The sequence below is a fragment of the Bufo gargarizans genome, chromosome 2 (assembly GCF_014858855.1).
Source record: "Bufo gargarizans isolate SCDJY-AF-19 chromosome 2, ASM1485885v1, whole genome shotgun sequence".
NCBI classification, from domain to species: Eukaryota; Metazoa; Chordata; class Amphibia; order Anura; family Bufonidae; genus Bufo; species Bufo gargarizans.
Window position 1 is genome coordinate 198,850,887 of NC_058081.1, and position 12,643 is coordinate 198,863,529.

The 12,643-nt window shown below is 43.3% G+C and overlaps 1 protein-coding gene across 1 annotated transcript in view; it reads left to right on the plus strand.

The window, feature by feature from the left end:
• Positions 1–11,468, plus strand: part of SLC28A2 (solute carrier family 28 member 2) — a 70,795-nt gene extending 59,327 nt beyond the window's left edge. The window contains exons 15-18 of the mRNA XM_044283383.1: positions 40–121; positions 244–342; positions 588–702; positions 10,738–11,468. Of these exons, the coding sequence (XP_044139318.1) occupies positions 40–121; positions 244–342; positions 588–702; positions 10,738–10,858 (417 nt within the window). The 3' untranslated portion in view covers positions 10,859–11,468. The remainder of the gene's footprint in view (positions 1–39; positions 122–243; positions 343–587; positions 703–10,737) is intronic.
• The last annotated feature ends 1,175 nt before the right edge of the window (positions 11,469–12,643 follow it).

Genomic DNA, 12,643 nt, shown 5'->3' on the forward strand with positions numbered 1-12,643 from the left:
TTTTTAATGCATGTGACTTAAAGCAGTTGTGTTTTACAGGAGCGAGCAGAGGTCATCACTACATTTGCTCTTTGCGGATTTGCTAATATTAGCTCCATTGGGATCATGCTAGGAGGGCTGTGTAAGTGTTTTTTTTTTATCATAAAAATGAGCATGTTGAAGATAAAATACAATATCATTTATTTTGCATTTCATTTTTAATTTATTTCACAAACTAATTTTTTATTTTTTTGAATGTCTCAGCCTCCATGGCGCAGGAGCGTAAAGGTGACCTTGCCAAAGTAGTGGTTCGGGCTTTGATGACTGGAGCGTGTGTATCATTTGTTAATGCAGCCATTGCAGGTGGGTGTTTTATTGTAGAATTTTAATTATTTGCTGCTTTTCCTAGTCATGCAAATGTCAGGATTTTTTGCATTACCAATATGTATTGTTAATAGTTATATTTGCTTTTCTTTTGTCTGAATTTTAATGTGTTGAGTAACTATTCCTAGCATTCTATTCATACTAGACTAGAGCTGAGCCATTTATTATCATTTGCTAATTAAATATCAGTTCCTGTAATTTAGCAGTATTACTTTATGTTGCAGGAATTTTGTATACACCAAGAAGCCTAGTAGACTGCATACCATTTCTTGAAAGCACAGCGGCTTATGGGAATAAAACCTATAATCTTTATGTCTGTTGTCAGGACATTTATGGGAGGTAAGTGTGGCTAGTAGAGATAATTAAAAAAAAATTGATTTGTTGGTTTGCCAAATTTTTGGGGAAATATTTTTTTGATCCGAATCTATTTGCAGTGAATTTAGTTAAAAACCGTCAATTTCCTGGCTGCAGAGATCCTTTATAGTGGTGTAGAACACTGTGCCTTGCAGTAACATGCATATGGAGTCTGCTTTGGTAGTGAAACAATACTGTGAATCCGTATGACATGTAGATGACAGGTGTCGCTCTTAGAATCAATGCACACTTAACTTATTTGGGCAGTTAAGGGGCCAATAACTCACGTATGAACTCAGCCTTACAGGTAGATGTTAGCTTCAAGAAGAAGCGCACTTTACACCGTCGTCAGCTGATTCCACATAGATGTCTACAGAACCTGTTCTATTAAACGCGTATACAAGTAGAGCACCCCGACAGAGTAGAGAGGGTGTCAGCAATAAGTTTGTGTCGACGTCACTGATTATTTTGCCCTTCTTCTGATCCGTCAGAACAAGAACTCCCAAAAAACGGATCCTGTCTGTTGAGCATCCACCTTTAGAATATATAACTGCACCGCTGAACGGCAAATATATTTTTCTTTTGCCACTATTACACGCCACAAAAGGCTTTAGAACATATAACTGCACTGCTGAACGGCAAATATATTTTTAATTTTTCCACTAATACACGAGAATAAAGGGCTTTAGTACATATAACTGCACAGCTGATCGGGCAAATATATTTTACTTTTGCCACTAATGCACGACAAAACGGGCTGTAATCTGCTTTAGCACTTCACCACACAACGGCTAATGAGCCTCTTTTTCCCACTAATACAAGCCAAAAAATGCTTTAGAAGATATAACTGCACAGCACAAGGGCAAATAAGACGTAGAAATATTTCCATGTAATAAACCCTTTTAACCTCCTCAGGACCGCCGTACGCAGGATTGCGTCCTGCCGGCGGTCCTGCTCTTCTGGGTGGACGCATATACGCGTCCTCCCGCGAGAGCCGAGATTTCCTGTGAACGCGCGCACACAGGCGCGCGCGCTCACAGGAACGGAAGGTAAGCGAGTGGATCTCCAGCCTGCCAGCGGCAATCGCTCGCTGGCAGGCTGGAGATCTGAATTTTTTAACCCCTAACAGGTATATTAGATGCTGTTTTCATAACAGCGTCTAATATACCTCCTACCTGGTCCTCTGGTGGGCCCTTTTGTTAGGATCGACCACCAGAGGACTCAGGTAGCTCAGTACAGTCGCACCAAACACCACACTACACTACACCCCCCCCCCCGTCACTTATTAACCCCTTATAAACCCCTGATCACCCATGATCACCCCATATAAACTCCCTGATCACCCCCCTGTCATTGATCACCGCCCTGTCATTGATCATCCCCCTGTCAGGCTCCGTTCAGACGTCCGTATGATTTTTACGGATCCACGGATACATGGATCGGATCCGCAAAAAGCATACGGACGTCTGAATGGAGCCTTACAGGGGGGTGATTAATGACAGGCGGGTGATCACCCATATACACTCCCTGATCACCCCCCTGTCATTGATCACCCCCCTGTAAGGCTCCATTCAGACGTCCGCATGGTTTTTACGGATCCATGGATACATGGATCGGATCCGCAAAACACATGCGGACGTCTGAATGGAGCCTTACAGGGGGTGATCAATGACAGGCGGGTGATCACCCATATACACTCCCTGATCACCCCCCTGTCATTGATAACCCCCCTGTAAGGCTCCATTCAGACGTCCGCATGTGTTTTGTGGATCCGATCCATGTATCCATGGATCCGTAAAAATCATGCGGACGTCTGAATGGAGCCTTACAGGGGGGTGATCAATGACAGGCGGGTGATCACCCATATACACTCCCTGATCACCCCCTGTCATTGATCACCCCCCTGTCATTGATCACCCCCCTGTAAGGCTCCATTCAGACGTCCGCATGTGTTTTGTGGATCCGATCCATGTATCCATGGATCCGTAAAAAATCATGCAGATGTCTGAATGGAGCCTTACAGGGGGGGTGATCAGTGACAGGGGGGTGATCACCCTGATCACCCCCTGTCATTGATAACCCCCCTGTAAGGCTCCATTCAGACGTCCGCATGTGTTTTGTGGATCCGATCCATGTATCCATGGATCCGTAAAAAATCATGCGGATGTCTGAATGGAGCCTTACAGGGGGGGTGATCAGTGACAGGGGGGTGATCACCCTGATCACCCCCTGTCATTGATAACCCCCCTGTAAGGCTCCATTCAGACGTCCGCATGTGTTTTGTGGATCCGATCCATGTATCCATGGATCCGTAAAAATCATGCGGATGTCTGAATGGAGCCTTACAGGGGGGGTGATCAGTGACAGGGGGGTGATCACCCTGATCACCCCCTGTCATTGATAACCCCCCAGTACGGCTCCATTCAGACGTCCGCATGTGTTTTGCGGATCCGATCCATGGATCCGTAAAAATTATACGGACGTCTGAATGGAGCCTTACAGGGGGGTGATCAATGACAGGGGGGTGATCAGGGAGTCTTTATGGGTGATCGCCCCCCTGTCATTGATCACCCCCCTGTCATTGATCACCCCCCTGTCATTGATCACCCCCCCCAGGTAAGGCTCCATTCAGACATTTTTTTTGGCACAAGTTAGCGGAAATTTTTTGTTTGTTTTTGTTTTTGTTTTTTCTTACAAAGTCTCATATTCTACTAACTTGTGTCAAAAAATAAAATCTCACATGGACGCACCATACCCCTCACGGAATCCAAATGCGTAAACATTTTTAGACATTTATATTCCAGACTTCTTCTCACGCTTTAGGGCCCCTAAAAAGCCAGGGCAGTATAAATACCCCACATGTGACCCCATTTCGGAAAGAAGACACCCCAAGGTATTCCGTGAGGGGCATATTGAGTCCATGAAAGATTGAAATATTTGTCCTAAGTTAGCGGAAAGTGAGACTTTGTGAGAAAAAAACAAAAAAAAATCAATATCCGCTAACTTATGCAAAAAAAAAAAACAAATTCTAGGAACTCGCCATGCCCCTCATTGAATACCTTGGGGTGTCTTCTTTCCAAAGTGGGGTCACATGTGGGGTATTTATACTGCCCTGGCTTTTTAGGGGCCCGAAAGTGTGAGAAGAAGTCTGGGATCCAAATGTCTAAAAATGCCCTCCTAAAAGGAATTTGGGCCCCTTTGCGCATCTAGGCTGCAAAAAAGTGTGACACATCTGGTATCCCCGTACTCAGGAGAAGTTGGGGAATGTGTTTTGGGGTGTCATTTTACATATACCCATGCTGGATGAGAGAAATATCTTGGCAAAAGACAACTTTTCCCATTTTTTTATACAAAGTTGGCATTTGACCAAGATATTTTTCTCACCCAGCATGGGTATATGTAAAATGACACCCCAAAACACATTCCCCAACTTCTCCTGAGTACGGGGATACCAGATGTGTCACACTTTTTTGCTGCCAAGGTGGGCAAAGGGGCACATATTCCAAAGTGCACCTTTTGGATTTCACCGGTCATTTTTTACACATTTTGATTGCAAAGTTCTTCTCACACATTTGGGCCCCTAAATTGCCAGGGCAGTATAACTACCCCACAAGTGACCCCATTTTGGAAAGAAGACACCCCAAGGTATTCTGTGAGGGGCATGGTGAGTTCCTCGAATTTTTTTTTTTTTTGTCGCAAGTTAGTGGAATATGAGACTTTGTAAGAAAAAATAAAAAATAAAAAATCATCATCATTTTCCGCTAACTTGTGACAAAAAATAAAAAGTTCTATGAACTCACTATGCCCATCAGCGAATACCTTAGGGTGTCTACTTTCCGAAATGGGGTCATTTGTGGGGGTTTTCTACTGTTTGGGCATTGTAGAACCTCAGGAATCATGACAGGTGCTCAGAAAGTCCGAGCTGTTTCAAAAAGCGGAAATTCAAATTTTTGTACCATAGTTTGTAAATGCTATAACTTTTACCCAAACCATTTTTTTTTTTTTGCCCAAACATTTTTTTTTTTATCAAAGACATGTAGAACAATAAATTTGGCGAAAAATTTATATATGGATGTCGTTTTTTTTGCAAAATTTTACAGCTGAAAGTGAAAAATGTCATTTTTTTGCAAAAAAATTGTTACATTTTGATTAATAACAAAAAAAGTAAAAATGTCAGCAGCAATAAAATACCACCAAATGAAAGCTCCATTAGTGAGAAGAAAAGGAGGTAAAATTCATTTGGGTGGTAAGTTGCATGACCGAGCGATAAACGGTGAAAGGAGTGTAGTGCCGAAGTGTAAAAAGTGCTCTGGTCATGAAGGGGGTTTCAGCTAGCGGGGCTGAAGTGGTTAATGCCTGTATCAATCAGCACTTGCACCCCAATAACAAGAACGGTTTGCTGGAATTCCAGAGCTGTGTAATGACAATTTGGATCCCTAGTCAGTGCAGCAAGGTATAATAGGATTACCCAGGCTGTAACCTCTCCTACTGAACCCTGTTCAACATAAAAGCCGTGGAATGATTCCTCGCTATCCTTTCCCTACACCTTGAGTAATCTTTCCCGGCACTTGTAAATCATTTTTTTGTACAATTAAGTCTTTCCTAGCACTGTCCCTAGCGCCTGTCACGTCTCTCCCTGCACTAAGTACACTGGAATGGCAGAATCCAAGATGGCTGAGGCTATTTATAGGGCTGTGACGCTACAGGGGCTGGCTGGCTGCTGATTGGCTGCATGCATGGCATTATGGCTGATCCTGCCTTCCCAGAGTTCCTTTCTCCATGTCCTCACATGTGCAGCAGCCATTTTAGGAAAAAATGCAATTCGTTACCACGAAGTGTGAGGAAATTCAGCTTCAGTGCAAATCAAATTTTTCCTGAAATTCGGATCGAATTCCACTTTGTCAGCTTCGATCTGCTCATCTCTAGTGACTAGCATATATCTTAATCACAAAACAAGGAATTGTCATAATCACATTGTTTAGACTACATTCAGACAACTGTAAGTGTTTTGCGGTCCACAAATTGCAGATCCATAAAACACAGATACTGGCTGTGTGCGCTCTGCATTTTGCACAGTGCCAGCCTTATATAGCAATGCCTATTCTTGCCCGCAACAATAGAACATGTTCCATATTTTTTGTGGGGCTGCAGAACAGAACTACGGATGTGGACAGCACACAGTGTGCTGTCCGCATCTTTTGTGGCCCCATTGGAATAAGTGCAAAATTGGGGAACGGATGTGGACACAGAAATACGGTCGTGTGAATATACCCTTAGTCAAATGCAGTGAACAAAAAATTCACGGTAAAGTAAGTGAGTCTCAGAAAGAAATCCAACTTGCAAGAAGAGTCCAAGGCATTACCAAATGAAGTATAAGCTGCTTTCATTCCACCTTTTTTTGAACTTGAGGAAGGCCTGTTTTATTTCCTGGGTGGATTTTGATGGAGCCCACTCCTCAAGATAGCGCACTATAAATTAACGTGGTGCACACGTTCCCCATTTGGGAAGCAGAAAGAAGTCGCAAATCAAAGTGCACCCTTTGTTTTTGTTGATTTCACCTAATGCTCGTGTTCATCCTTGCTGCTTTTATAGGTTATTGACATCTTTGTATATTTTTTTTATTGAATTGCATGTATTATTGTCTCAAATCATTTTGGTAATTGATTTCTATTCAAAATGTTTAAGTGTTGTGGCTTTTTCAGCTTGCATGTATTATAGTACATAGCAAACTACCTGATTCCATTCAGTGACAGTTCTGGCAGACAAGCTCTGTGATGGCTCGGTTTCAGCCCCTCCTTTGTTCTCTTGAAGGATCATCTAAGCTGAATTATGATCAAATCAAAATCAATTTATTAGGCAAAATATCTACATGTGTGTAGAGTCTCACAGAGTTTGTGTACAGTCATGTGAAAAAATTAGGACACCCTTTGAAAGCATGTGGTTTTTTGTAACATTTTTAATAAAAGGTTATTTCATCTCCGTTTCAACAATACAGAGAGATTAAAGTAATCCAACTAAACAAAGAAAACTGAAGAAAAGTCTTTTCAAGATCTTCTGTAAATGTCATTCTACAAAAATGCCTATTCTAACTGAGGAAAAAGATAGGACACCCTTGCCCCTAATAGCGAGTGTTACCTCCTTTGGCTGAAATAACTGCAGTGAGACGGTTCTTGTAGCCATCTACCAGTCTTCGACATCGGTCTGAGGAAATTTTACCCCACTCCTCAATGCAGAACTTTTTCAGCTGTGAGATGTTTGAGGGGTTTCTTGCACGTACAGCCCTTTTCAAGTCACCCCACAGCATCTCAATGGGATTCAAATCTGGACTTTGACTTGGCCATTCCAGGACTCTCCATTTCTTCTTTTTCAGCCAATCTTTGGTTGATTTACTAGTATGTTTTGGGTCATTGTCATGTTGCATGGTCCAGTTCCGCTTCAGCTTTAATTTTCTAACTGATGGTCTCACATGTTCTTCAAGCACCTTCTGATACACAGTAGAATTCATCGTGGATTCTATGATGGTGAGCTGACCAGGTCCTGCTGCAGCAAAGCAGCCCCAAACCATGACACTTCCACCTCCATGCTTCACAGTTGGTATGAGGTTCTTTTCTTGGAATGCTGTGTTTGGTTTACGCCAAACATGTCCTCTGCTGTTGTGTCCAAATAATTCAATTTTGGACTCATCTGTCCAAAGAACATTATTCCAGAAGTCCTGGTCTTTGTCAACTTTATCTCTGGCAAATGTCAGTCTGGCCTCGATGTTTCTCTTGGAAAGCAAAGGTTTCCTCCTTGCACACCTCCCATGCAAGTTAAACTTGTACAGTCTCTTTCTGATTGTAGAGGCATGTACTTCTACATCAACAGTAGCCAGAGCCTGCTGTAGTTCTCGAGATGACACTTTAGGGTTTTTGGAGACCTCTTTTAGCATCTTGCGGTCTGCTCTTGGGGTGAACTTGCTGGGGCGACCAGTCCTGGGCATGTTGGCAGTTGTTTTGAAAGCCCTCCACTTGTAGACTATCTTCCGGACAGTGGAATGGCTGATTTCAAAATCTTTTGAGATCTTTTTAAATCCCTTCCCAGACTCATAGGCTGCTACAATCTTTTTTCTGAAGTCCTCTGACAGCTCTTTTGCTCTCACCATGGTGCTCACTCTCACTTCAACAGTCAGGAGCACACCAAACTAAATGTCTGAGGTTTAAATAGGGCAAGCCTCATTCAACATGCAGAGTAACGATCTACTAATTATGTGCACCTGGTGTGATATACCTGTGTGAGATCTGAGCCAATTTAAGAGGGAATACATGTGAGGGTGTCCTATCTTTTTCCTCAGTTAGAATAGGCATTTTTGTAGAATGACATTTACAGAAGATCTTGAAAAGACTTTTCTTCAGTTTTCTTTGTTTAGTTGGATTACTTTAATCTCTCTGTATTGTTGAAACGGAGATGAAATAACCTTTTATTAAAAATGTTACAAAAAACCACATGCTTTCAAAGGGTGTCCTAATTTTTTCACATGACTGTAGTTGAGCATGCAGTCTGTAAGGCTCCATACTAAACGAACCTTACGCTACCCTCAAGCTGTAGAACAGGGGCATTCAACTGGTGGACTGCGGTCTGAACCTGTGCATCTCCCACTTTCAACTGTATATACATTCCCAAGATACATTTGAATACAATAATGAAGCAGGCATCAGCTCTCTACTAGACCATTCCCCTACCATCCGTGGTTCAGCACAAGCAGGCGCAATATAGTCATGTCATAGCGCCTGAGACACTGAGCCACAGACAGCTCTTCAGAGGATGGAGCAGACCTGATATGCTCTGTGAGAGGCACATTAGGTGGGTTAGTATTTAAATTTGAGGGGCATCACTAAATGGGGGGCATTTCAAGTGGCAGCACTCTGTGTGGAAAGCCACTTAAAGGGACATCACTCTGCGGGGGCATTTCAAGTGGCAGCACTCTGTGTGGAAAGCCACTTAAAGGGACATCACTCTGCGAGGAGCTTTTAGGGGGCACCATTGTGTGGGGGCCACTTAAGGGGACATCATACTGTATAAGAAGGCACTCAGAGAGTATCACTCCGTGTAGTGGGACGCTTAAGGGGGCATAACTCTGTGAAGGGGCACTTAAGGGGGCAGCATTGTGTGTAGAACACTACACTGTGTGAGAGGCATTTAAGGCAACATCATACTGTGTGGAAGCACTTAAAGGATATCACTTTTTGTGGGGGCACTTAATGGGGTCTTATTATGTGTGGGGACACCTAAGGCATCATCCTACTGTGAGGGGGCACTTAAGCGCATCATACTATCTAGGGAGACTCTAAAAGGATGCCATATTGTTTAGGGAGACACTAAAAGGGTATCATACTGTGTCAGGGACACTAAAAGGGCATCGTATTGTATCGGAGCACTAAAGGATCACCCTGCTGTGAGAGGGGATATCATACTGAGTGTGGTGGAGGAGGCACTAAGGGGCATCATACTCTGTGAGGGCACTAAAGGGTCATCATACTGTCTGAGGAGCACTGATTGTCTAGGGGGCACTAAGAGGCATCATTATTGTCAGGTGGCACTAATGGGCACATTCTTACTGTGTTAAGCACCTAAGGAAGCATCCTTACTGCAGAGGCACTAATGGGGCACCATTACTGTGTGAGGGCCACAAAGCAGATTGGGTGGGATTAGTGGAGTGGCTTATTGTTGCAATGAGCTGGACCGGGGTATGCATTCTGATGCCAAATTATGCAATGGCTGGGTCAGGTGTAGGCAATAGTCTATAGTTTTGTTTGTGACGCCAATTGCAGCGTGCGCAGGGTACTGTCACAGGGCCCTCCAAGGTGTTATAACTCACGCGCAGGTTAGGAATGCCAGCGTGGTGTAATGTCTCTGTATGGTAGTAATAATGGTGTCAACAGTGTCTCCTACCTGGGTACGGCTAGACTCCTGGATCCTGGCTCACTTGCAATCAATTGAGTGTAGTGTTAGTAGGAGTAATAGATGAGATCCAGCCTTTTGGTGAAGTTCAAACTTGTCTTTACTGATTGTAACTTTCATCCAAGCAAGATACAGCTTTAGTCTTAGGTCCCAGCAGGTATTGGCAATGGTTGGCAGGAATTTATCTTCTGCTCTCTCATGTACCTGGAGCTTGCATGAAAAGACATCTGCTTGTTAGCTCTATACTCTGGCAGGAATTTGGCTTCTGCACTCTCTATCTTCTGGTGTCTGGGGACTGACTAGCTGAGGAGGAATATGGCTTATCGTGGGTCTCTGGAACTTGACTCACAGTTATCTTCTCAGGGTATGCTTTCTTCCTGTAACTGGAGTTGTCTGCTTGCTTCATCCAGCCGAGGCTGCAGGGCTCAGGCTGGGGATGGGGATCAATGTCTCAGCCGAGACAAGATCCTGGCTTTCTTCCCTATGCAGGGGGAACTCCTGAAGACTAACACACAGCCTTCCCCAACAGGGGTGGCTGGCACACAGCCTCTAACTTCCTTCTCTCCCCATGCTGCAGGATATGGGCACAGCCCACTCTTCTCACAGAGGGGGGAGCTAAGCTGGAATGAACTATTCCAGCCTAGATGTACTAAACTGAACCTGTCCTTGCTAACACATTGCTGCCACCTGCTGGTGAACATGGTAATTACAGCAATATACATTTAACATGGTTTATAATGCACAGTTGTGAGGATATAATGCAAAATTACATGAGATAACAATGTAAAGGCTCTTAGGAGATTGTAGCGGGGCAAAAGAGTTTAGTAACACAATTTTGGGGTGTTACATTGTAAAAAAAAAAACACAGCTTACTACATGCCACTGTTGTCTCTCCTTACATATTTTTGCCCTCTGATCTTCACCCTACAACAGACCCAGGTATGTGGACCTTTACAAAAAGTAGTTGAGTACCCCTGCCATAAAGTATTATTGGAATCTCGGAAGCTCTCAAAGGATTCTGCTGCAATATCTGCTTTATTTCTAGTTGCCTTTTGAACAACGTATGTTTTCCCCCCTATACAGCACTCAAAATATGAATGGGACACTGTCATTTATAAATGGATGGGAAAACGTGACACACTCTACCATGGCTGTCATGAACTGCTGCTTCTTTTACAACAATACAGATTGCCTTGGTTTGTGATCAGCGTCATCCGTCTACTAGCTAATGTATTAATGGACAGACCAGCACTGAAAAACATCTGCACCAGGCATTGATTAAACACTTTTGGAAAATCTGATCTCAGAAGGACTTCAGCCATGTTGACATATAGAACAACAGACATATCAATTATTTATACAGTAGTTTCATTGGATTATTGTAAAACATTGGTAAATCACCATTCCCCCGCATAACAAAGACCGAGGTAAAGTGGAAGCTTACTTTCTGTTTGCATTATGAAGAACACATTACGTTTGAAGACCTCAGAAAAACTACCTGATTGTATTTTTTTTTGCTAAGGTATAACTGTCTAATATAGTGAACATACTTGTGTATTATATGTATGTAATGTCTGATAATATATAGTTATAATTGTTAACACTTGTATTTTTTTTGCTAAGGTATAGCTGTCTAATATAGTGAAGATACTTGTGTATCATATGTATGTAATGTCTGATAATATATAGTTATAATTGTTAACACTTGTATTTTTTTTGCTAAGGTATAACTGTCTAATATAGTGAAGATACTTGTGTATCATATGTATGTAATGTCTGATAATATATAGTTATAATTGTTAACACTAAATGAAAAGCTAAAGGGGTTATCCAAGACTATAAAAATGTCCCCCATATGCTGGACCCGTCACAATGAATATATTTATCTGGCTCCCCGCTGTCTGCACCACTGCTGAGGATGAAAACATCCGGTATCGGGGGGGGAGCAGCCAATGGTAGGCAAGGACGGGGACGAGCCTCCTTAGTGTCACCCGAGATGCTAGGGAAGCTCGTCCCACGTCTGCCATTGGCTGCTCCCCCCCCCCCCCCCGACACCAGATGTTTTCATCTGCGCACGTGGAGAAGCGGCAGTGCGGGGACCAGGAGCAGCGCAGGGATCGGGGAGCCTGGTAAGTATATTCATTGTGAGGGGCCCAAGCATATGGGGGACATTTTTGTAATCTTGGATAACCCCTTTAAATGGGTGAAGCCACATTCCGGTTTTATTACAATATAATTGTAGCAAAGTCATGATAAAACCTTAAAGGGGTTATCCAACCTCGAAAATGCCCCCCCCCCCCCCCCCACAGATTGTACTTACCTTGCTCCCTGGAACCTGCGTTGCTTCTAATGTCCGCATGGCCGCCGCTGCATTTCCCCATTGTGCTTATGAAAACATAAGGGGGGCATTAGAAGCGAAGCGGGTGCCGGAGAGCGAGGTAAGTACAATCTGTCTGAGGGGCCCAGGGCATTTGGGGGGGAATTTTAGGGGTTGGATAACCCCTTTAACAAAACAGCAACATGAGGCAAAACGTAGTCACCAGTTCTTAGAGGCTCCTTTAGGCTGCATGCACACTGATGTAAGGCTAGATTCACGTATGTGGTGCATTTTCCATTTTTCTGTTTCGGTATAGGAACAGAAAAACTAAATAAAATGGAAGCGCCTGGTCTGACATATGATGGACAACAACTAAACACAGTGGCCCTCATTTACTATAATGGGGTCTTCTGGGTTTCCAACAGTCTGCCGGACAAAGTACTGCTGCATGCAGCTGTATTTTTGTGCTGCTTTTTTTGCCAGAATCTGCAATGGATTGGAACAGCTACAGATATGAACCTGAGTTAGGGAGATCCTTCCAGCACATAGGAAAAAGGAAACATGCTCAATGTCAAAATAGTGTACAATGAAGCACAAAAGAATTGATCATCTTGAGGCCAGTGTAAATGCAGCTTTACACTGCCAGATTTGTATTACCTGCTTCTTATTCCT